General features: G+C 42.4%; 1 protein-coding gene across 7 annotated transcripts in view; it reads right to left on the bottom strand.

The window, feature by feature from the left end:
* Positions 1-24932, bottom strand: part of LTBP1 (latent transforming growth factor beta binding protein 1) — a 174039-nt gene extending 149107 nt beyond the window's left edge. For all 7 annotated transcript variants that reach the window (XM_072331460.1, XM_072331464.1, XM_072331458.1 and 4 more), the window contains exons 1-3: positions 24362-24932; positions 24041-24111; positions 9734-10025 (exon numbers count right to left, since the gene is read on the bottom strand). In XM_072331460.1, the coding sequence (XP_072187561.1) occupies positions 9734-10025; positions 24041-24111; positions 24362-24789 (791 nt within the window). In that variant the 5' untranslated portion in view covers positions 24790-24932. The remainder of the gene's footprint in view (positions 1-9733; positions 10026-24040; positions 24112-24361) is intronic.
* Between the last annotated feature and the right edge of the window lie 486 nt (positions 24933-25418).

Raw genomic sequence — 25418 nt, 5'->3', positions numbered from 1 at the left:
GGGGTTGGAAGGGACCTCTAGAGATCATCGAGTCCAACCCCCCTGCCAAAGCAGGCTGCCTACACCACGTCGCACAGGTAGGCGTCCAGGCGTGTCTTGAATATCTCCAGAGAAGGAGACTCCACCACCTCCCTGGGCAGCCTGTTCCAGTGCTCCGTCACCCTCACCGTAAAGAAGTTCTTGCGCACATTCGTGCGGAACTTCCTATGCTGGAGTTTCAGCCCGTTGCCCCTAGTCCTGTCCCCACGCACTACTGAAAAGAGACCAGCCTCGCCACTATAGCTCCCACACCCCAGGTATTTATAAACCTGGATCAAGTCCCCTCTCAGCCTTCTTTTCTCAAGGCTAAACAGACCCAGTTCCCTAAGTCTCTCCTCATAGGGGAGATGGTCCAGGCCCTTCACCATCTTTGTGGCCCTCCGCTGGACTCTTTCCAAGAGATCCCTGTCTTTTTTGTACTGGGGAGCCCAGAACTGGACACAGTATTCCAGATGAGGCCTCACCAGGGCAGAGAAGAGGGGGAGGATCACCTCCCTTGACCTGCTGGCTACGCTCTTTTTAATGCACCCCAGGCATACATCAATAGCACTGCCAAAGACTACAGAAGTGAAAATAGCTGCAGTATCAGAATGGTCTCAAAAGACTTGGGTTTCACTTTTGGTTGATGCCAAGGATCCTTCATGTATGCCTAGTGTTACCACAGTAATTAAATCAACTATACCTTCAAATTACATCTGATCCACCTTTTAGCCCCAAACGCTACGCTTCTGATCTTCATCAGAGACAATGTAAGGACACAAAGCCTCACAATAAAATATAAACTCACAGAGCTGCCATTTACATAAGGAGACCCCTGTGCAGAAACCTCTGACAGAAAAAAAACCAAAACACCTGTAAATCACTGTTTTGTAATTTCTACAATGACATAATTATATAATCATCTATGTCTTTATGTTTAAGTTTAGGAATCAAGAAGATTCAATGATTTAACACAGCTAATTATTCTCAGAAAAAGATTATTATAAATTATGTGTGTGGGAAAGGGAGACAGAGGGAAAATGTGAGAGGTGCCACCATGTTTTTTTTAAATTTACTTCAGAACGAAATTACAAAAACATACATAGAGCAAAGCAATAAGAGCTCCAACCTACCCACTGCAGGAAAACTAAAAAAAAATTACCTTGTCTAACAGGTAAATTTATCCTGGAAAATAGGAGAGAATGTCTAAGCTGGACAATGTCTTAGAGAAACTGCACAGGAGAAGAAGTGTTGGGCCCCCCTGTATCTTTGGTACATATGCACAGCTGGCTCCTAATCCACAGTAAACCAGGTGATGGGTTCAAGGCAAGAAGCCTTAACAGAAATGGGGCATTAATGGCAATCCACAGCAAAGTACAAGCATCAATCACTTCCTTCTCTACACACCCACAGTTTTAACTATGCGCTTTGCTGTTGCTTTACTATTCCCCAAGCCCAACACAACACACAGGCTGAGTTCTGGGAGGACAGCAATCTCAGGGTAACATTTCATAAGGGAGGCACTAAACATACCAGGAAAAACTGAACATCAGTAATTTTCCTTCTTAGCCACTAGTTACAGAACTAGAAGCCTAAGTGTCATTTTGAGAACATGTTTTGAAAGGGGGACAGTGATGATTACAGCACCTCATATCTGTAGCACACTACCTATTAGTTAAACAGGAGAAGCACAGAGATCAAGTAACACGAGGCTGACTGTGACTGCAATTCATTTGTTTTTAATTTGTGTTAATAATCTTTCTGCTGAAGCCATAAGAGAATACAATAGAGCTCACGTATTGATTTGTATTCTTCTGCCATTTGAAGAAAAAAGGCTTCACTTCAGCATTCAATAGAAAAACAATTACACACAATGAACATAGATGCTAGAAAAAAATCTGTTGCCAATAAAAGACATATTCCAGTGAATTCAAACCACTCTTTTCAAAATTCTGGCATTGTGCAACATGAAAATAAAACTTAAGTAGAAGGAAAAGCAAAGCTTGCCACCTACTGCCCAATGACATAATATGTACTAGTATTGTCTAGCCTTCCTTTCAAGACTTATGCTTTTGAAACTCATTTCCCTGACACAGTGAGTACAAAATTGTGTCTTTAGCATTCTTTTTAATAACAGAAAACACAAAGCAACCACAAAAAGTATTCTCTTTAAATTGTTTTTAAACCACTTATAAAATGCCCCAGAAGTCTGTGTGCTGTGGTAAAAGATGCTCCAAACTGGAAAAAAATTCCTTTTAATATCACCAAGTGATGTTATGGACCCTACAAGATAACTTGGAAAAAATTAGCTAGAGGGGGAGACAGACAAGATTTACTGCAGACCCCTCTGGTAGAATACTGGCTGGTAAAATGCTTCAACTTATGTCTGAACAGCAATAGAAGATCTTGTTTCCTCCAGCTGTCGTGTCCTTCAGAATCTACGATCATGTCTTCAATAGAAATTAAAAAAAAAATATCTGTCTCTTGCCATATACTGGTGAGCAGTAACATTTGAAAATTCAACTTCGGATGACACGAGTAATAAACCCTTCCTAGTAGTGGTTACATTAGCAACTGATTACACACTGAACTGAATCCAGCAGTTTTAGATTCCTGGGAGGAATTTATTGAACAAGGATGTATATAAATCCTAGAAAACATTCATGAAGTTTAGGCAAAGTAGACACTACTTTTAGTAGGGATATCTGCGTCACAGTGAAAAAAAAGTTTTCAGACTATAGCAGTGAAGAAGAAAATGAGTTTACTAGAAATGAAGCATGTCTCTCTTGGGGATCCTAAATCGCGAGGCAAGCAAGCTATTCATAGATGAGAAATCAATGAGGCATTTGTAATTAATCAGACAGGCTCAATCCTGAAAATACGTCTGTCTTTGCCTGAGGTCAGCGCACATCATTCTCTGAATGAAAATGCTTGAACTATCTAGTTATCTGCTACAAGAGTAAAATGGTAAGATCACTAAAGTCCCTGGAGGGTTCCTTCTGCCTTTGCTCCTTATGCCTTTGCTATCTATTTAATAAGGTTATTTAAAATGAACTCTCAATATAAGCCACGTGTTTAGACAATACCAAATTATACTAATACCCAAGACAAAAAAAATAAGAATATGAGGTGATACCCGCAGTTAATTTTTAAAGGGCTGAAGATCAAATAACAAGCAAGATTTCTGATACTAAGAACAAAGTGATTTCTCAAAGTTCAAAATACCACTGATTCATTGATTACTTTAACACACACAAAGAAAATCCACAAACAAAAACATTTTTTAAAGGACAGAATAGTGTCAAATACTATTTCTCTGGTTCAGACCAGTGAGAACCCTTATCCTCAATTTGATTTTCTTCCTTTAGAAATTACAGATGTATTTCAAAAATAGACATTAGTTTTGTGAATCACCCTCCTGAGAACTAATCCTGCACCTGCATATAGAGGCAATAAAAGTGACATGAAAATAATTCCCATTAGCTTAATCAATCATATGTGCTCCAAGAAAAGCTACTTCAAAGTAGCTTTCTTGTGCATTTTAAAAGCTTTACACCAACTCAAATTGTAAACAAGTGAACACCTCAATCAAGTAAACACCTCTTACTAGAACAGAAAACATGCTGCTACCTACTCATAAAAACTCAGGCATCTTCAAGGCCCCAACAAGCGACATGTCTTTCAGCTCTGAATATATGAAGACTCCAACAATTTTAGTGACTATTAAGTACTAAATCACATATTGTTTGCCAACATCTCCTGAAATATTTCCATAATAGATGGAAAAAATAAAATAATAGTAGCACTATTTAAGTGGAAAAACCACAGTAGAAGATCACATATCAGCCAGTTCACACCAATAAAATAACACCGAAGACCACTCATTAAATCCATTTGCTATGCTTTTTTGAACTAGAAGAAAAACTGAGAAATGCTGTTGTTTGGAATAGTGACTTACATTCCTCTTTTCAACTGAACTGAAAGCACTGGTTTAGTTTTAGAAGTAACTCACTTCCCTGAAAAGCAGTAGCAATTATTTCCATATACATGGAGCATACTTATGCCACTTGTGTTTTGCAGTTAATAATATACATTAGTGTGGATGTATTGCAGTACCATTCAAAAGAAAGCAACTCAATGACAAGTCAGTTTAAAAGTTAAGTCTACCTTGTGTGGGATGTGTTCCATTTGATGAGACTCCTGGAAGAAAGCACAATGACTCTCTCAAAAGCAATATGCCTTATAGAACAGCTTGGATAAGTATACCATATACATATGCTTTTCAAGTTCATGAAGAAGAAAATGTTTCAGAATACCTTCAAGAGTACACTACACTTCTTTGGAGCAGTTCTCTCACGCAAAGCACTGTGCAAACACACCTTAGAATTCACACTGAGTAGCTTGTGACAGAAACTGAATTTTCCTGATTCCCCGTGGAGCCACCTAGTGTTAGTGAAACCCTAACAAGAAAACAGTGAGGTCATCACATTTTAGACAGTCCCGAAGGAATGCAGCCAGCAGCTTAACTGAAGACATAGCACAAGTCTTTCACCTCTCTGTGACACAAACAGTGGGTACAAGAACTGACAGACAAATCTCTGATCATTGGAGTTAAGTTTTAAAATCTGAGAAGTAGCAATTCACCAGTGTTGTAAAGCATGTGTGCTGATCTGAATTCACAGGATTTATATATATATATATATATATATATATATATATATATATATTTTTCCTTATACTAAATCAAACAGTCGCAGCACTAGGCTATAGGAGTACAAAAACTAGCAGCCCATGGCAAAGGCTCTGAAGATTAAGGTAACTTCCTATGATTGTACCTAAAAAAGAATAGTCATGGCTCTAAACCACAGATCTGTTCAGGTCCTTCTGTACAGTCAGTATCCTCAAGTTTCTGTTACATTTTTCAGTCAGAACATGTGTGTACTTAAGTGAATATATTAAAACCTGACTTGCACCAAGGAAAAAAGCCACAAGAACACTAATACAGAATTATCTTGCTCAGGAGAAAAAAAATGGACTTTTAAAGATATCACATCAACAATGGAATTACAGTTCAATCCTTTCCAGCTTCCCCACGTACCCTAAGAGAAGACACTGCATCTTCTGAAGAAAGCAAGGATAATGTATATGAGTTCTTGGCTTCAAAAGGAAACAGTATCTCTGAGTACATACAACTGAACTACAGCTTTTAGAATATACAAGGCCAAAATAGGACATTCTAGTTTTAGCTTAAAGTTGTTTTGTTTTTTTTTTGCCTTCTGTGATGAGATGGCTAGCTCAGTGCCTGAAAGTGTGATTAATTTTTGTAAGCCAGACTTTAGTAAGGCCTTTGACAGTCTCCTCTTTTTCCTTGTGGAAAATTTGGTTAAATATGGGTAAAATGGATTACAATGTAGGGGAAAGAGCTGCCAATACTTCCTGACTGAAACGGCAGTAATCAATCATAAAACCCAATAGGCAGGAGGCAAAAGTGAGTAACTAGCTGTTTTCCTTAGATATCAATACTGGGACCAGTATTGTTCAACATCTTTATTAATGACCCCTACAGGGGGAAAAAAACACAGCGTCCACAACTATGTGCACAATTTCAATCTGGAAGAAATGGCTGCTGAACCAGAGGGCTGGGGGATTTTGACAGGCTCACAAGTTCAAAGGCACACGAAGTCCTGAGATGCAGCTACCCCAGGCAAAAGTACAGATTTGGAGGCGAAATTGCTGGAAAGCAGCCTTGGAGAAAAGGATTCAGGGTCTTGGTGGACAAGCTGAACTCACGTCAGCAGCATGCCCCCACAGCAAAGAACACCAATCATATGTATTGGACTGCACTAGCAACAGCACAGCCAGCAGGTCAAAGGAATATTATTCACCTCTATTTGGCACTTGCAAGACCACATCACAAGTACTATATCCAGTCTGGGGCTTTCCAAATCAAGAAAGATACTGACACAGTGGAATGAGTCCACCAGAACTGCCAAGAACTGGAACACAGATTGCATGAGAGAACTGCATTTGTGCAGCTCTAGGGGATGATGTTACTATTTACAACTGCCTCTTGAGAACTCACAGAGAAGACAGAGCCAGACTTTAGAGGCAGACACAAAGCCACGAAGTGTAACGACCACAATGTGCAACAATAAAAATTTCAACTAGATAGAGATCTTTTTGGTGGTGGCATTTTTGTTTATTTTAACCCTGAGGAAGGCCAAATGCTTATGAACAGACTATAAAAAGAACATTCATTTTTCAGTTACGAGTGTCCTCCATTGGCAATTTCAGTAAGGTTACAACAGTATGCTCAATTCTTCTCTCAGGTTTGGTTATTAATAAAGTTCACATCGATCTCACATTGGTCTTTATTCAGCTATTAATGACTGAAGAACTATTGGAAAATAAATTACTTTCTTGAGCAGAGGTGGAAAAAAAAAAACAAAAAAACTTTAAAACACAAGTCAATCAGATTCACTAACATTATCAAATGATGTGCTTGCTTGTAATAGCACAAAACTAAACCCAGTAACCCAGGAATACAAGTTTGAAAGGGACTTTTTCTAGAGTGTATTTCTAGATGCATCAGACACACTGATAATCCCAACACTGTCACCTAAAGGCTGTACATCTACCTCTCCTTTGATGACCTTGGTCCAGTGCAAAAGCCAACTCAAACTTTCATTATCACTTCACAGTTCCATTAGCAGCCTGTCTGTAGAGACAATTGCTATTGGCTGAAGGAAAAATACAACACAGACACTTCAGTATATTACTGAGCTTGATGCTATTATTTTGGACGCCATAATGGAAAGCTTAAAGAGAAAAAAAGAAACAAAAGGTCCTCTCTCCCTTCCTCCCCCATCCATTATTTTTTGCTCCCACAGCTGGTAAACACAGAAAATCAAACTGCTGGGGCTATGCTGCTGCCAACATGTGAGAGAAGGAGAAGTGAAGGGGATAAAGGGATGCTCAGAGTTACTATCAGAGCTATCACAGCAATTCAGGACCACAAAGCAAATCTGTTATTGAGATCAGAATTACCAACAGGTTTCAATAAAAAGCAGACCTTTGTTTCCAAGACACCATTTGTTTTCAATTACATCTTCTGCTAACATTCTTCAAAGATGAGACCTTGTACCTGATAACATCCATCCTCACCCCAGGGCTATGGCAGTGCCTGTGTTCTAAATCCAAGATATTCCAGGAAATTAATCTCTCTCCAGGTTTCCTTCTGTTCAGCACCCTGTTCTTCGAAAAGAGACCACTAAGAAGAAATGCGAACTTCCTATTTTCCTGAATATCATTGCTACTGTAATGCCATAAACACTCATTAAAACGTATCTCAATGAGTCACTAGAAAAGTTGAACTGAAAAACAGAAATTGACATAGAATGGTAAAACAAAAGTGCTGTAGAGACAAGTCTACTGTAGGAGCTTATTTTGGTGTTCCAGGTTTGGGTTCTGCTCTGGCTCTTACCAGGCCTTGACAACTCAGCATAGCAGCAGTGTTCAGATTATTGTATCAACAGCACCCACAGCCAATAGTTTTACTCCTGCCATAGCCTTGCATAGGTTTCTAAGAGTGGGAACAAAAAAAAGCTATTCCAAAAAGATTTGAACAGCATACAGAACAGAAAAATCCCATGATATTTAAAGGAGGAACTGAAGTACGAATTAGATTATGCTCTCCACTAAGGGTAGAGAACTGACCTCAGTTCTCTTTTAGCCCTGTAAATTTTTCTATTAGTCTATATAAGAACTACCGCTAGCACCAATTTCAACAGTTAAGTCACATGAGACAAAAAGTTGCATGTTTAGGTATGTTTGTCAAACAGCTCGTTTCCTCTCTGTCTCCCTCTAAGGTTGTAGGCTGGATTTCTCATACCTCTGAAGACTCGATTTTTCTTTCTCCCATTCCACTATTAAGCTGCATGAAAATGATTGATCTTCATGTGATTTCAAAAACTAACAATCCTATTTACTTTAAAAAAGTCTCTCTAAAGCTAGGAGAAAATCCTTAGGTTAAGAAGGGTCATATTAACTAAGTTCACACGAGTTAGCACTGCTGGTGGCAGTGTACAGAGGCTCTCTGGATAACAGATAATGGTTTCTTAAGTCCAAAGTCTGCTCCTTTGTATCTGGAATATTGTCCCTTGTGAGCAGGAACAGATTTTGGTGAAGCATGACACTTTGCAGCTTGCGAGGATCACAGCTCTCTAGAAGAACTGAAAGTCATAGCCTAGTGATCTACACAAGTAAAGACAAGTATGAATTCATTATCACCTTTCTTCATGTGAGATGAATACTTCATCCCTGAACTCAGAATTTCCATCAATAAAGGCAGATAAGTCTTCACTGCAAATATCCATAAGCTTCTCCTAAGCATCATTTTAGAATATGTGGTAAAGGGCAGATTTTTTTCAGGCAATAGGAAACAACATTTTTCTTTAATTAAAGTACATTTTACTACCCAATTTGGACAACTTGCCTTTCTCAGAACAGAAGGAAGAGATCCTTGAGAATACTTCTATGCAGAGGGAAAAAGAGGGAGGAAGGCACACAGGAATAAGTACTGATAAGAAAGGAATTGCCCGGCTTCTTTGAAATGATTTACTACAGAGAGCTTTGTGGAACAAAGCAGAGAAGCCAGATGCTGAGGACTAGTAGTCCTGCTGGGTCTGTATGAAAGGGAGCAGTGAAAAGTCTGATGATTTTAGTGGTAATATCCCCTTCATGTTAGTGACTCCAATAACACTGTTTCTCTGATAGAGCTAAACTGGGCCCAGAGCACTTAAAAAAAAAAAATTAAAATCAGGTGATAATCTCTCTGTCCTACAACTCCGAATCCATTTGTTCTTAAAGCCCACTCTGCTTCACCTTCTAAATTTCTCAAATTACATACTGAAAAGAGGTTAAGAACCTTAGCGGAAATCAGTTAAGTTCCTTCTTCCTATTACATGACATGTATGAAGCTGTTTTTCCTTATGACTCCACAACAGCACAAGTTGGAACACCCACAAAAGGAACTGGATAAGTTTAGGAGGTAGGAATCCAACAAAGAGGCAACCTGAAAGCACTAGACATTGTTGGCAGTGTCCAGTGATCTCTACTCTGAGAAGCAGCTTGCAGAGGTGTACTTCATTATCAGGATCATGTAACTACTTCAGTGCAGTCTACTATAACCTTACACTGCCATTCTGGCCTCAGCCTTTTTTAATAATTATTTTTTATAATTCTGGACCCAGGAATACACTGTTTAACTCCCAGTCCCAAGAATCTTGCTCTCATGGCTAGAAGCAAAACAACTGCATCCTGCTTACAGCTACCCAGAAGTAACATCTGTTACAGGAGGGATACACTTTTTGCCTCTGATTTCACCTGAAGCTGAAGGAACAGTAGCTGCTTCAGACACCTAGAACTGTCAACATTCAATCTGATCATCAGGTTCTTGTGTATTCCCTCTCTTCCCATATCACATGCAGTCCTGAAGCAAATTATACATATTCAAAAAAGCAACATTAGAGGCAGAGAAATTTCAGACTTGTTTGAAGTACTTCAGCTAATCAAAGTAATATAAAGTCTGGAGGCAGAGGAAAAAGAATTCTTCTACAATAGTCATGTTTCCAATTTGCAAAGAACAACATTTTATAGATGTAACATACTGGACCTCTTTTGAAAGAGAAAATAAATTTAAAAACAAAACACTTACTGTGGTTGCATTTGCTGAGGTAATCCAACAGGAGGCTTCTGCTTGATGGTGAATGCCATCTGAGTCATAGGACCAACCTTTGGTGGGACCTGCACCTTCTGGGAGAAGGCCTGCTGGGCAGCCTGCTGGGGTATGGGCCACGGGGGAACAACAGGAGGGTTCCGGCCTCCAGTAGAAGATGTGTCTTGCATGACTGTATCCTCACAGGAATTGCCTTTTGTTCCTGGCTTACACACACAGAGTTGAGGTCGCAGACACATTCCTCCATTTTGGCACGGTGGTGCACAGTTAGCTATGGAAAGACATTTTAAAATGCACCTGTGAAACAAAGAACAATGGAACATGCAAACCCACCCCACAATTACATAAATAAATATTAATCGAGTGTGAGATTGTAACGTTGCTAGGCTCCACAAAAGCATACAAGTTGGTACAGCTTTTACTGTTCTCCGACATATATTAGCAATATTTGAACAGCTTGAAAAAGCAAGATGGTGTAGATGTGAAAAATAGGAAATACCCAAGTGAAATCAATATAGCACTGTTATAAGTCTGCCTGCCAGCAGTCTTCTGTACCCCTTCCCTGCACCCTGCTTCTCCATAGGTAACAACCAAACTGTATACTGATGGAAAAAAAAAGAATGCAGATTATAAAACAATACTGTTGATCCATTAGATTCATTCTGTTACTATTTAAAGAGCTCTGTAGGTCATTACACCCACACTATAGATGATCAAAACGATACACAAAAAGGCATGATACAATTCAACCCTTCCACTGCTTCAATCGCCCCAAAGCCAAGAAATCACCACTGCAATAACATTAAAGATAAGAGATGCACAAACTGTTCCTATAATGACATAATTACAACCAGGGGTGGTGTTCTTTGAAGAAACAGACAGGTGTTTGAGATTGCCTCGCACTACACATTGCCATATGTTCCTTGTTCCATCTGTGTAGAGGGATAAGTCTTCTGAAAAGACAATTCACTTTCAGGCACATGCCCTGAGATAGAATTACACTATTTGTATCACTCCATTCACTGACTATAGAGGGAATTTGAATAATTAGCTTAGTCTCAACACTCATCCCCCCTAGACCTTGTTAAAACACAATTAGTTCAGTTCCATTTTGAATGAGCGAGAAATAGAGAAGATGCAAATCTCACAGATGAAATGAAGAAAGCAACAAAAGTAGCTGCTGATCATACATATGCATAACACTGCAAAGGTATACCTAAATCCGGGATTTATTTTAGATGGTTCATCTTAAAATGTTATTCCATTTTAAAAGTTTTAAAATAACGAAGATGACAAAACAAAGATCTTCTCTTATTCAGTGGATACACTTTAATAGTAAAATAAAATTCAAACTAAAATATCTACCAAAATATATCTATTTCTTCCATTTTTACCCTCTAGAGATGTTATAGTGAAGCTCTTATGAGAAGACGTACTGCTAAGCATACTTCTACTATTGGTAGCAGGAGATATTTTTTGTGTTAGCTCAGACAACATGATACACCAGATCACCAAATCTGCACGTTTTACAGGCTTATCTGTATCATAAAATATAACACATGGTACTGTACCGTATTTCAGTATATCCAATTTCACAATGATTTGGAGAAAAGTACACAGCACCGTTCCAAATAAATTGGAGCACTTGGCACTTCAATTATGTTTTAACACATATACTACATATAAAAAGTACACATACAATTCACACATGAAAAAAATTGCTAGGACGGAAGTGTGTTAATTCAGTGGGACTTATTTGTCAGCTGATAACAGCATTTGATAGAAACGTATCACATGTATCATCTGTACACATGTGCACTAGATTTGCCACAGAACTTGTGCTTTACATGGAGTTCTCCTCACAGATAACTCCCCGTTCCATGTGTTGTTCAGCAGCCTATCTCCTCTCGAATGCTGTTTGACTGAAGTAGTTTAAATGCACATAATGCATCCCCAGCCACAAAAACAAAAGTAGCCATTCCCTTATTTATATTTCTGGTTACTTTAAGAAGCATGGATTGTGTCTTTGACTGCCAGAAGGCAGAAGAAAATTTTCACTGAGAACTTGAGAAGGGATTTACAACAAACATATGTTGTTATACATAAGCCAACTCTTCCTTACATCTTGCCTTTAAAACCTAGATATTGCTAGGCACACAAGAAATTCACACAACTGAAATGGATTATGTTTGGAAAATAAATTCTGGGACCCTAAATTGTAAAGAGTGAAGAAAAACCTGAATTTGTCACAAGCTACCACTGAAAAATGCTGCAAAAAAAGCAGAGGTACCAAACTCCCCTAAGCATCATGGTGCACCAGAAATCTGAGCAAGTTACAGGCTAGACTGACAGCAATGTTGTCAGTTGGCTTCTTAATACTTTCTTAATGTTGGCTTCTTAAATACTTTCAGAAGAACTAAAGATCTAAGAGCACAAGACCCCTCTGACAGATTTCTAAACATGGAAAAACAAAGCACACATTCAGCAGGACCTTTGTAAAATCCTTTTTAACATGGTTCTGTGAAGAGGACGCTTCTATTTTTAGTTACATACAACTACAGGTAAACCAGGCCACTCCAACACACATCCTCCACAACACAGGAGGATCTTGGAGGTCCTTTCCAACCCTGATCACTCTATGATTCTGTTAATTACTCCTTACTAACAACACTATGATAAAAAGGCTTTGAAGGGACCCCAAGAGCAGAGCAGTGACTCAGACAGACACCTTCGTCCTTCTGCAGTAACAGCATAAAGATCACAGCAAAATAACTTTGGCACAATCTGGAGTGCTTTAGAAAGAAATAATCTTCTGCAAAAGATTTAGAAGTCTCAATTTTACAACATGAAAACATGTGCATATCGTAAGTATGTTTACTGAGGTTTGTGGACTTCCATCCATACTGACCTAAAGACTTCTCAACAGGTTATTTCAAGAATAGAAATCAAACAAAATTAAGCTCATTAGACCACCCTAAAAAGGTAGAAGAAAATATCTGATCTCATGGAACACCAATCACGGTTCAGTGAATTCTGAACTACGCAGATGAAAATACAACCTGTTCTGAAATTACCATATATATTTTTTTACCCTGACTGGAAGATTCTTACTTCACTTATCCAGAAGGTTTCTCAAATGTATGTATACATAAAGCATACAAAGAGCTCCAAAGGACAAACTGCATTACTCTATCAACTAAACCAGGATCAGCAGTTCTAGCAAATGCTAGAGAGACAGTCAGTCTCAAGTTATGTGACCAATGACAGCGGGCTGAAAAACTGACCCATGAGATCTTCACAACAATCCATCCTTCAGCTGAAGTTCATTAATGTTGTGTAACAGATCACAAAATGGGATACAAGATCACAGTTTTAGGAAAGAATTAAACGAGCTTTTAATTGATACAATGCAGAAGTTTATTTTTAAAATGTTCAAAACAGCTGCTATGTGCCAAATGGATGACCTAATTACTTTGTTTTAAGACAACAATAATGGCACATTTAACTTAAAAACACCATTATTTTCCATAAAGCTAAGTCTGAAAAAACTGGTGTGTGGAAAAAGTAAGTTGAACGTGGAGGGAAAGAAAAAATAAAAAAAATGGGTGGATACACTTTTGTTAGAAGTGTGGGCTTTGTGACATGACTGCAAACTCAGAATGATGCTCAGCAAGGATGCAAGTAATGAGATTAGCCTTACTAGGCAAGATCAAAGATGGGTTCAGTTCAGCCTCCTCTTCCGTTATTAAGGTGGATGCTTAAAAATGGGTATAAAACCTGGGTGAGCAGTAGTAATGTGTACTGTTACAGCCTTCAATAATTAGACAATCAGCAATTTCTGGGCAGCAGTACTGTTCGCGTATTCAATAGTTCTCAACAGAGCTTTCCATTAGGAGTTCAATGATTTACTTTCTGAACTAAAATTTATTGTGTCAAGAAGTTGGCCGGTTGAGAAGACTAGGCACATACAACATAACAAACCTTCCCCTACTTTCCACAGGACTGACTGGTGAAAGAACATGAACCTTATGTTATTTTTTGCAGTAGTTAAATAAAGGAAGTTTGTCCCACACGCAGCAGAATTAGTTCAGACCTGCTTCCTGACATTCCTACTTTTTCTGCCTCCACAGCAGTAAGCTCCATCTCCCTAACATGGCACAGTGGCAGACAACAGACCTCTCATTGCACAGCTGGATCCCAGTGACTGCCACAGCATGGGAGATGCAGTGCTAACTGGAACACACACACCCATGGACCAACAAGGGGCAGTCCACAGCATGCCATGGTTGACTCTTGCTTCTTTTTCTTTTGGAAAATGCACTAACCAACACTTTCTGGCAAAAACACAGCAATGAAATTAGAGATACAACAGCATTATCATCGCTTTAAGTTGCCCCTAATGCGGCTCTTCTAGAAGAGACTAGCACAGGGATCATTTCCGATAAACAAAACTACTCAGCCATTTCAGAAGAACAGTACGTGCTCAACACTGCACACACCAGCATGCATGTAAGAATCTCTCAGGTACCAAGAACTTTTATTTATAGGGAAAGCATACCTGCAGAGCCATTCTCCTCCAATACCCAAACCTTCCTAACGTGACCAAATCACACACAGCAGCCTCAAGTGAATAATGCGCTACTGTTGCTTAGCCAGCCCATTGCATATCACTCACCTTTCTCCCAGAGTTGTAATAGATCCATTCCACTCCCACATGGATGGGTTTGTTATAAGCTGTTACAGTTCTCTGAACAAAACTCTTACCCATCTTCGCATTTCATTATTGTCTTTGATATGCCATTGCAAGTGAGCTACCACGACAGTGATGTCAAAACTTGAATTAGAGATGTGAAGTCCAAAGAACTGTTCATCAAAAAGACAGTCCTGTCCATCTCTGATGGGGTCAAGTTGTTCCTATAGCACAAAGAGTGCTATGAAAATATAAACCAGGACTAAGTCATGAGCTGTAACTGTTTATCAGCTAGCAAGTTGTTTGAGTTAGCAGAGATGCAGGTGAACTGTGAAATATTATGAAAGCCTCGCACCTTGAGAGATTCAACAATAAAACAGCAAATGACATTCAGCATAAACACAAAACAAGCACAAAGGGGAAAAGCAACCCTAAGTTCACATGGAATTGCTGAAGACTACCACCACTTTGAAACAAGTTACTGTCAGCAGTTCCATGAAGACATCAGCTCATTGCTCAGCCACAATGGAAGAAAAAAAAAAAATAATGGAACAAAAAAAAAACAACAACCATAAGCATTAAGAACTGCTATTAAAGGAATGAAGAACAACATTACAAGGCCCCTCTCTACACACATACCCACAGCTCACACGCACCTGGGCTGCTGCAAATCATCCCGGTCCTTTCATTTTGGAAAGGATTTCCTAACATGAATTCAGCAAATAACAAGGGGGACTGTGATGACCAAAGGCAGGAAATCACCTTTTTGTATGTCGTGCCTAAACACTCTTGAACTTCTTAGTACAGAAAACTTGCACAAGTACAGCAAAAAGCTGTAAATTTAGAGGTAGGAAAGAAAAAGCAAACAGGATGTCACCTCTCAAGTGTACCAAGTAGGAACAGCTGGTGGCAGGTTGAAACACTAACCTCACACCTCTGGCAGAGAGGGAGTAATTAACCCAGGGCATCACCTTTGCTTTGAAAGTCCTTGAACCAGAAGACACGGCAAGCAGTTCTCTGTGAAACTATCTCAACACACTGACCCTTTTTATGTATCTTTCCCTACTGAACTACTACTCGCCACTGTCAGCAGGGTTAGATGGGCACTCACCAGGCCTAGTACGGCTGTGTTTATGCCACTCTTTGACAAAAGCAGTCACAGAACAACAATGCTGCCCCAGGCTTAAAGCTTAGAAGATTTTTCCAACACAACTGTATATAGGTTTGGGACTGATTTACATGTACGCAGGTCACTCTCAAAGTAATGCCTCCTATTTATTTCAATGGGAACCACAACAGATATGAAGAACACAATCTGATAGAGCACAGCTGCAGCTACAAATCCTTTTCAACAGTCACCACTATCACCCATGCACTTCCACCAGCAGCGATCAAGAGCCTGCACACTGCACTCATAAAAATCAGTGGAGGTGAAAGAAAATGTTGCCTATGCAGGCGATTTTTCATTGGCCCAAGTGGATGGAAGTTGGAATGTGCCAAACCCCGACTATGAGGCGGGTGTGGTAGGACAGTCCTGTCAAGATTAGCAACATACTCCAGTGTTTTCACATTGGTATGAGGCCTGGCATTATTGTGCTGTGAAGAAAAGTGGTCTTTTCTGATCTGACTGTGCAAGCTCCAGCCTTCAGCTTAGTCAGCACTGTGATGTAGCAGTCAGAATTGATTGTTTATCTGGGTTTCAGGATATCCACAAGGGTCACTCCTTTCCTATCCCAAAAGACAGCACACATCACCCGCTGAGGGCTGTGTCATGAACTTTCTCATCATGGGGAATTTACATGTCACCACTCCATGGACCACTGTTTCGACTCCAGCTCGTAATGGTGACCCCATGTCTTGTCACCAGGTAATGATGCAAACAATCCAGGAAACTGTCACCTTCAGCTTTAGCTCAGCAAATCCTGACAAACTTGCATATGGTTCTCTTTCTGTTTCTGTGTGAGCATTCATGGGACACACCTGATGTAAACTCGGTGATATTCCAGTGTTGCCACCACTGTTTCCAAGACACTGAAGCAGATGAAGATCATTAAGCTCATCACTTTGATTTTACACTAATTTACATTGACCTTCTCCAAACAATGGCATCTTATTTCCTTGCATCACCTGATCATAGGAGAACTGAAACTTACAGAAAAAAATATTTTTAAATGAGAAATTCACAAGAAACAGTTTAAATGATGCCAAAAACTTTATGCACCCCTAGACTTTTTGCCTCTACCTTCTACCTTTAAGCACCTCCTCCATCAAACAAGTGCTGTGGGTTTGTACTTAAATGACCACAATCATTCACTATATTTCCTAAACTCTAGTGCTTTGATATGATGTGTACACTACAATGAACAGTGCTGAGAGTTGTGTTATTTCTAGCAAGCCCATCCAGTAGAACCTTTCTGTTTGAACACAGATTTTAATAGAGGGCATTTTTCCTTTTCAACTGCATACAACCAGGCATCAGTTTGATTGTCAGCAGAATGTGCTGAATTCCAACAACTTCTGCCACTGCAAATGTTGGTGCTGTATATATCACTATCCATGTTGCAATATTGCTAATACTTTACAACAACCTAAGCTTGTTAACTTATCTTTCACAGGAGCACGTAAAGCCTGTCAGACAAAATATATGCTAGAGGACAATAACAGAAAACAGTCATTGGAAGGAAGCTTCGAAGTGTGTGAATGCTTCAAATTCCAGCATAAAATGGTCAAGAAACAATGCATGTATTGAGTCTACATAATGGGGAAAAGTAAAACCAACATGAATACACCTGTGCTTAGAGCAGCAATTCCAAGTTGTGCTACATTCAGCATGGGAACAGGCTATTAAGGGCATCACAAGTACTGCCTTTTTCATTAATTCAAGATTTCTATTCCTCAAGCAAACAGAGAAACCAAATCTAAGTATATCTTGGTTGAATGAGCATCCTCAACTAAATCTGTGATACAAAGGCACCTCCAGCTCCTGCTGTGTTGAAAGACAGAGCGATGATCCCCCACCAATACCAAAAGAAAAGAGGAGAAAGGCCTCCGTTCTCTTGAGAGGCTACGAGCTGGGGATTCTGAATGGAAAGAAGCATTCTGTGCTGGTTTCCTCAGTGAAATCTGAATACAGTGCTGATATCCTAGAGAAGGGCAAGGTTTACAATGGCTTCCTGTTCTCCCAATTGCCCTGCTGAGTAGCTTACCACTTACTTTTAGACTTTTGTACTGGATATCATATCTTATATCTCTGTAAGCACCACATATGTCAGGAATAAGGAAACAACATCGGCTTTGGATTTCTAGCCTCCAAACTGAAGAAACATTTAGTTCTCACCATTGAGTGCTGTTCTGGGGGATCCAGTTTTCCATTTGAGTCACTCCTTGCAGACAGTTTTCAACAACTGAATTTTACCAGGAGTACATCTAACACATCTAAACAGTTGTTGAGCATGGAGAGATGAATTAGCGACCAAGGGTGAGACAACCACGTTTGTAAAACAATCCCATAGAAAGTTCAAGTTACTTCACATCATTTCTGCTGGTTCTTCAGCTCCAAAAGAGACAGCACGATCTCTATATGATTAATGGAAGAAATATTCTGACCATCTGTGTCTTCCTACACAGGAAATTTGTTCTTATCACAACTACATGGTCTTAGGGAATTCTTTTCCTAAATATACTTCAAAGGAAATCATGCATCATGAAGGAATTCACTGGTCCACTTCAAACATCTGATGCATTCCTCGGTTGACATGGATGACTACCATAAATATGACCTCCAAGAAAGGAGGGAAACACACAGACAACAACAAAAGCCTTTGTCACACAGTTTTAAAAAGGAAAAATAAAGTAGTTGCTCTGCCAGCACAATAAGCACATCGCACACCTGATTATTTTCCTACCTAACTTCACATGCTATAGTAGATCAGAATTTAATGGCAACTACACTCAAATTCACTTAACTTTAGCAAAAGGACATTATTTTATCAGACAAAAGAACATGGTTTGTTCAATGGTTGATAATTGGCATTTTCACTCACGTATTTACTGAAGTCTGCGCAGTCTAACTTAAATGCTAAAAATTCTCTCATGATTACATAGTGCAAGTAATTAATTGTGATCAGAATTTTACATATTCTGATACTACAATTAAGATTCTCACATGCTACGCTTCCTTCTTTACTCCATTATAAATTAAATACAACACTACAGAATGGACTAGAAAACCAGGAAGTCCACATTATGCACTGCTCTTACTTGCTGGAGTGGTTAACACTGAATTCTGCAATCCTTTTAATTCTTTTAACCTTTCTCATTACATTGTTTATTCATTTTGTTACAAAATGCTTAGTAAGAAATACACAGGAAACTGAACAAACTAACAGAAATTCAAGAAAACAATTGAAAAAAATTTAACTGGATGCAGGATTCAGACAATTGAAACAGTACAGAAAAGAAATACTGAAGACTATTAATCATAAAAGAGTAATTTAGAAGCTAAGAACAATGAAGTTTTTCTAAGCCCAACCAGTCCTCAATAAGAGCTCAACTACGCAGTTGACCTCCTTCTCAAGTCCAGGCCTAAACTGCCATCTAGAGATGATACAAAACTGATCGGAATTATGAAAAAAGCAAGCCTGGTTACAGGACAAGTCAATTCCCTCTATCAGCAAAGTAGCTCTCTGAAACTCTGCACTGATGCAGAGATTAATACCCGCTTTTCACATGAGAACATGACCTACCAGAACTATTTGAAGCTCCATATTTAAATGAACATCTTGACTTGCAAAGATGTGAAATCCTTGATCCCCTGTGCACAGCCAAAACACAGAGCGACACTGGACCTTTGCATTCTTTCTGTAGTCAATGGAGAGGATCTGCTTTCTGGGAATAAATTAAGCTACACAAGGGAAATACTGTTGCTTCTAGAAGAAGAATGACAACAACAAAAAACTAAAGCAGAAAATCCCGAACCCAGCCCAGCACTAGTCTGCACTAATTACTGATCAGATTCACCTGACAACGTGAACCACCCACAATCCACCAAGGCTCAGCACTGCAATAATTGAACAAGGACTCAGCTGAGGGTCGTCTGTGCCCTTCTCCATCCACACTCATTAACTCCCTCACTCCCAGGCAGCCTGAACCTGCTGCAATGAACTATCAGTCTTCAACAAGTTGCACTTCACAGCAAAGCTGCAAGTAAAGTCTTCCCTAGAGGTGCTGCACTCAACTTTCTGAAGGCTCCAAGGAGTGCAGTCTCCCATACCTTGCTGCACCCACTCCTTTCCAACAGGCAGGAGACATGCTGACATCAACAGCATGGGTGCTTGGTGTACTCCCACCAGTGCTGAGAGGAGAGGCACAGGAGAAGGCACCCCACTGCCATCTCTTTCCCTCCTCTACTGCCAGGTCTTCATGACCAAGGGTTCCTGTCCACAGATCCACTCCTATTAGCGCACACTTCTTGCTCATATAGGCAAAGACAGTGATGACAAGAATAGGGATCCTCCCTTTATCTCACCTTCCAAGGAGAGTGGAACCATTACTGAGGACTGATAAGGGCTGACCCCCCGTAAAAATCAAGCTATTCCTTGCATGAAAAAATTTAAAAGCTATATTTATATGCTACAGAAGCGACCCACAGCAGAGGCAAAAGCAAGCCATAGAAGCAATGGCTTTCAGCTTTTCAGTTTCAAAGTTTTTAAAAGCAACATCAAAGATCAGATTAAAAGGGTGAGTTAAGTGAGGTCAAGGTAGTTACGTCTCTTTAAAATGCAAACATTTCATTTTGATTTAGATATAGTTTGAAGAAGATTGATACAGCTTTTACTGAGATGATCTCACTCTGAAGAAAAAAAAACATCTGTGAAGAGCACCTTACAGTCAGTCTTTGTATACACAATGTAAATAAACAGAGCTTGGTAAAGCTCTAAGCCACCAAACTGATGAAGAACAAGCCTTGGGAAATATTTATGACCAGAAAACCTTCAAGAGGCACAGCTGCAAACATTTGAAGCACTCATTCCGGAGATCAGAAGTACTGTTCTCCTGGATACCACCATTTCTCAGAGCTACACTGAAGGCAGAGAGAGAGGAGATACTGAGCAACCAATATAAAAACATTTAGTAGCATACAATTTTACATCCACATATGCTTCTAAGTTTCCAAGTCCGGATTCCAGCCCTAGATCAGAACAAGACCTAAGCATGCAACCTTTCCTTCACCTTCCCCAAGAAGACTCAGGAGCACAACCTGGAAGTAGCCTCAGGAGTGCTCCAGGCAGGCCCAAAGCCAGGTGTCCGCAGCACTGGTTAGGTCATTAAGTGCCCTTGTCCTGAGGCTCACCCAGCAGTAGCCACAAACATGGCTCTGAGGGTTTGCGGGCTGGACAGCTCAAACCAAATAGTTTGCACTGTGAGCCTTTCTTACACTTCTGCAGGATGTTCACATTTCAGCATTGCTGTAACAATCAGCTCTCCCTCCTACTACCATCTGCTAATTGGCATCATGATGTTAGCAAAAGTTAGAATTCCTCCAGGCAATCCTATTTATTTATTTTAAACTATCCAGTTCACACTGAGAACACATTCTATGTTAATGCTCCCAACAAAATGTATTACACACTTTAGAAGATGTTTACTATTAAAACAAGGTGGTCCCATTAAATCATGTTTCAGAGATATCAGATCCTGTATACAATGAGCAGTTTCTTTCTTGACTTCCCAACATGCAAATAAGTTCTTTGTAATCATTATGAACAAACAAAGGGGCCTATTTTGTAGAAAGCAATATTAACTAATACAAATTTAGTAGCAAGTAGCTAAGTAGGAGACAAAGGCTTTCAACAGGACAAGAAAGCATTTGAGAGATGGGATTTCCTGCTTTCATCTTCCAGTCAGCGGTTATAACTTGTCCAAGGTCACATTTAACCTACAGTTTGGTTTCCATAAATGAAACAAACAAATATAACCCACACTCTGTGCTTCAGTTGCCTTACAGCCACGTTAGAAAGCTAATTAACATCTGTACGATGTTCTGGTAGCACAACAAGTACTAACAAGGCACGTCTCCAGCCCTGGTGGTACCTTGTAATTACTCTTGCACAGATCATAACTTCTGATAACGATGACTGTAAGACAATCTGTCGTAAACATTTCCACGTGCTTATAACCTTCCAAGGTGCTCATTGCTGTGGTTGAGCCTTTGCCACCTTTGTCTTTACTCAGAGGTTGATTTTTTGAAGGTTTGAAGTCACTTTCCCAGCATAAAGCAACCCTGAACATTTTCAAGGCCAAAGTCTGTGATTTCAAATCAGAATTATGCAGTTCTTTGCAAGCAAAGTCAGACCAAGTTTAAAAAAAAGTAAGATAAAACATGACAGGAACATGGAAATTCATTTTCTAAGTGCAGAATGAGGTACTTGAAAGACAACATGAGCATGGTCAACACAACTGGCAATTCAGCTTCCAGCTAAAGTTCACAGAAGACTTTGTAAAGTACACTCTTCTCCTCCATCCATAGGCTGCCCTACGATCTGCACAAAACATTCCAAATTTGCTCCCATAGGAAAACGCATCACAGTTGTCACTGCATGGAGCCAGGCTGCTGCTGGCCTGGGACAGGAGTCAGCAGAGGGAGTGTTGGGGAGGAGGGAGGAACAGCCCCAACCCCAGGTGTAACAAACAGACCAGCGGTACCACCACTACAGGAGGGAAGAAAAGGCCAAGAAAGCCTGCAAGACCATCCACTTTGACCCCTGCTTCTGCAGGTTACAGGCAGGCTTATTACCACAGGTGCAGCATAGCAGAAACACATGGTGCTTGCTGCAGCCTGGGGTTACACCTGAGCTCATAACTCTTGTGATCAGAGCTGGCTCTCAGCACTCTGGTTCTGGAAGCATGATGCAGACAAATAGAAGTTGGCTCTGGAAAGAGGCAGTATGGGCCTGGGGTTTATTAGCTCAGGCTTTGCACCATGCAAAAGAATATAAGCTGGCCCTAGAGGCCAAATAGCTTATTAAAGTGATACTGAGCCCGAACTAATAAATGCTGACAGGTCCGAACTGACTCCACATGACTCAGCTCAGGTGCGCCTGCATCTGTGGCACAATTAATCCACAACTAGAAGAGTCCACTCCAAAACTGACAGTTCTCTATTCGACCTCAAAGAGCACTAATAGGAATCACAGAATCATGGAATCATGGGGTTGGAAGGGATCTGCAGAGATCATCGAGTCCAACCCCCAGGAAACGAAGGAGTTAACAGTTGTTCATTTTTCTTCTGAAAGAACCACTGAGGGGCTCAAGAAAAGGAGGTATCTGGCCTTACAACTCCGAGACTCATCTTCCACAGCTCAATCAAGTCAGTGCTGTCTCATAGCTTTCCTAAGTTACAAAATCAGACGGTTTCAAAACATTCAGTGCTTCACTTGGCCTGCCAGAAAGGTACAACTAAGAAAATCCAAGCCAAGTGTGTGATACCGCTACTGGGAGGCATCAGAACAGGCAGCAAAAGTATTTAAAGCAAAGGAGAGCCCAAAATTAGAGACAACATGGGAAAGATCCCCCAAACCCCGTCCATCCTTTCTTTTAATTCTCCCTGCTAATCCATTCTTCCAATAACTGTGTGAATAGGCCAAGTAAGTCACAGATTTAAATGAGATTCTGCAGGGCTATCCCGTAACAACCCAAATGCCTGGCTTAGTCTGTACTGAAGGACCAAGGAATGGAAATGAGTTTAAAAAAAGGCGACAAAAAGAATAGCTGAATGATGATAGGGAGGTTGAAAAGATGGAATGTAACCAAGAAAAGGCACAGAAAACTACTCTGTTTATTAAGCAGAGCTTAAAAGTTATCTGCGCTGAAGTTATCTTCAAAGAAAAGTTACTGGAAGAATCCAAGCCGTAAAGGAACAATTTCACCCAACATAACGAAGGTTGAAGTGGTCGACAGCGGCACTTAAGTTCTTTAAAGTCAGAAACTGATCTGCCCTCTCGTGCAGTCCCACCGTCCCCACATCAGTTTGCCACTGAACCACGGTACCTCGTTCCGTAGGCTCTGTGCTCAGCCCCAAAGCCACGCAGCGAGTGACACAGGCTGTAGGAAATCATTCCGCTACTTCCACGTGTGGTAAGCAAGAGAACCGAGGCAGCTCACCTAACCCCATCAGCACGTCCTGTAAGTGTTCATTGAGACGACTGCCTTAAACGCACGTCTGAGTTGGTCGGGGAACTTAGCAGCTCTTTCCTTAAGAGCCACAAGGACGCTGCCAGCAGCAGCCCCGGCAGGTCACAAGTACTTGACCTCTCCGAGCATTACAGATGCCGCTGCTCCCTATCGTGAGAAACCCCACCCGGGGACAAACGCCCCCCAGCACGGCTCGCACCCCGACGACCGTTTCCCGCATGTCTCGGCGGGGCAGAGGCAGAGCTCCCACAGCCGCGCACCTCGCGGACACCGTTCGGGGCTTCTCGTCCGGGGATGCCATTCCCTCCTCCGTAATCCCACGTGCCGCCCGCCTCCCTTAGGAGGGACTCTCCCCGTTCCACACTCGACTGGGTGGCGCGGCCCCGGCCCCCCGCAATACTCACGTTTGATGCACCTCTGCGAGCCCGTGGCCTTGCTCCAGCCGTGGCAGCACTGCCCCCCGCAGACGTTGACCCTGCGGGAAGAGCAGAGAGGGGAGACGGTCCGGAGGGAGCTCCGTCAGCCGGCGGTTCCCGCACGGCCGGGGAGGGAGACAAAGAGCGGGAAGAACGGAGAGCCGCGAGGAGCCGGGCGGGTGAGCGCGGGGCCGGACCTCGCCCGCTCGACGCCTCGGGTGCCCGGAGGGCCGAGGGGAGCGGGGCGGGTAACGGCGCGAGGCAACGCGAGCGGAGCGCGGCGCGACGCGGGAACGGACGGCGCCTTACCCGGGCAGCGGCGGCAGCGGGTGCTTCTGGCGGGGCGGCGCGCCGCTGTTGTTGCCGTGGGGTCCCGGCGGAGGTTTGGGCCGCGGAGCGAAGCGGGCCGCCTTGGCGAAGGAGGCGGCGGAGTTGGAGTGCGTCTGCCCGACGGGGCCCAGGCGGAGCTGCACTCCCGCGCCTCCCGCTTTGCTCATCCGCCGCGTGCGTTCCGCGGTGCCGTAGCGCGCGTTGAGCTGCACGTTAAAGGTGCGCTGCTGCTGCTGCTGCTGCCCCGCGAGGAGGGCCGGGCGCTGTTGCCGGCTGCCGGCCGAGCTCGCCTGGCCGGGGTGCAGCACGTAGGTGATCCTTCGCAGCCTGCCCTTCTCGGCGGCGGCGAGCGCGGGGGAGAGCAGCGCCCAGGCGCACAGGAGGAAGCCCCATCCGATCCGAGCCATCTCTGCGGCCGGAGCCCCCGCCAGCTTCGAGACCCCCGGCGCCCGGGGGGGAGGCGCGCGCGGGGCCGTCCTCCTCCCGCCGCCCCCAGCCGGGGCCGGGAAGGGAGAGCGCCCCGAGCCGCCCGCCGAGCTCAGCGCCCCGCGGAGCGGGAGCACATCGCTGGGGAACGGCGGCGGTACGAACGGCGGGCCGGGCAGGGAGGAGGAGGAGCGGGGGGCGGTGGCGACGCGGAGCAGATGCGAGCGGCGCCCAACTCCGCGCGATCTGCGAGCCGGGCCGGGCTGAAAAAACGCTTTAAGAGTTGTGCGGCGAGCGAGTGCGTGCGGGGAGAGGGAGGGGACGGAGAACGGGGGGAGGGAAGGGGCGCCGCGGCCCCGGTGCCGGCCCTGCGTTGGCCCCACCGTGACGTCAGGGGGCGCGGGGCCGGCGCCAGGTAGCGGCGCGGGGGGCGCCGACGGTGCGGGCGCCGAGCGGATGGCGGGAGGGACGAGCGCGGGGCTGCGCACCTGGCGCGGGGTAAGGGCACGAAGGGAGCGGGCGGCGGTGTCGGGGAGCTGAGGCCGGGGGCTCCGAGGTGCTCCGTCGCTGCGCAGGTGGGAGGGCAAGGAAAGCACCGAGACGTGCGAGA

This window comes from Excalfactoria chinensis, chromosome 3 (assembly GCF_039878825.1).
Source record: "Excalfactoria chinensis isolate bCotChi1 chromosome 3, bCotChi1.hap2, whole genome shotgun sequence".
In the NCBI taxonomy this organism is placed as follows: domain Eukaryota; kingdom Metazoa; phylum Chordata; class Aves; order Galliformes; family Phasianidae; genus Excalfactoria; species Excalfactoria chinensis.
The sequence above is the reverse complement of the archived record's forward strand: the minus strand, read 5'-3'. Positions and strand labels throughout refer to the sequence as shown.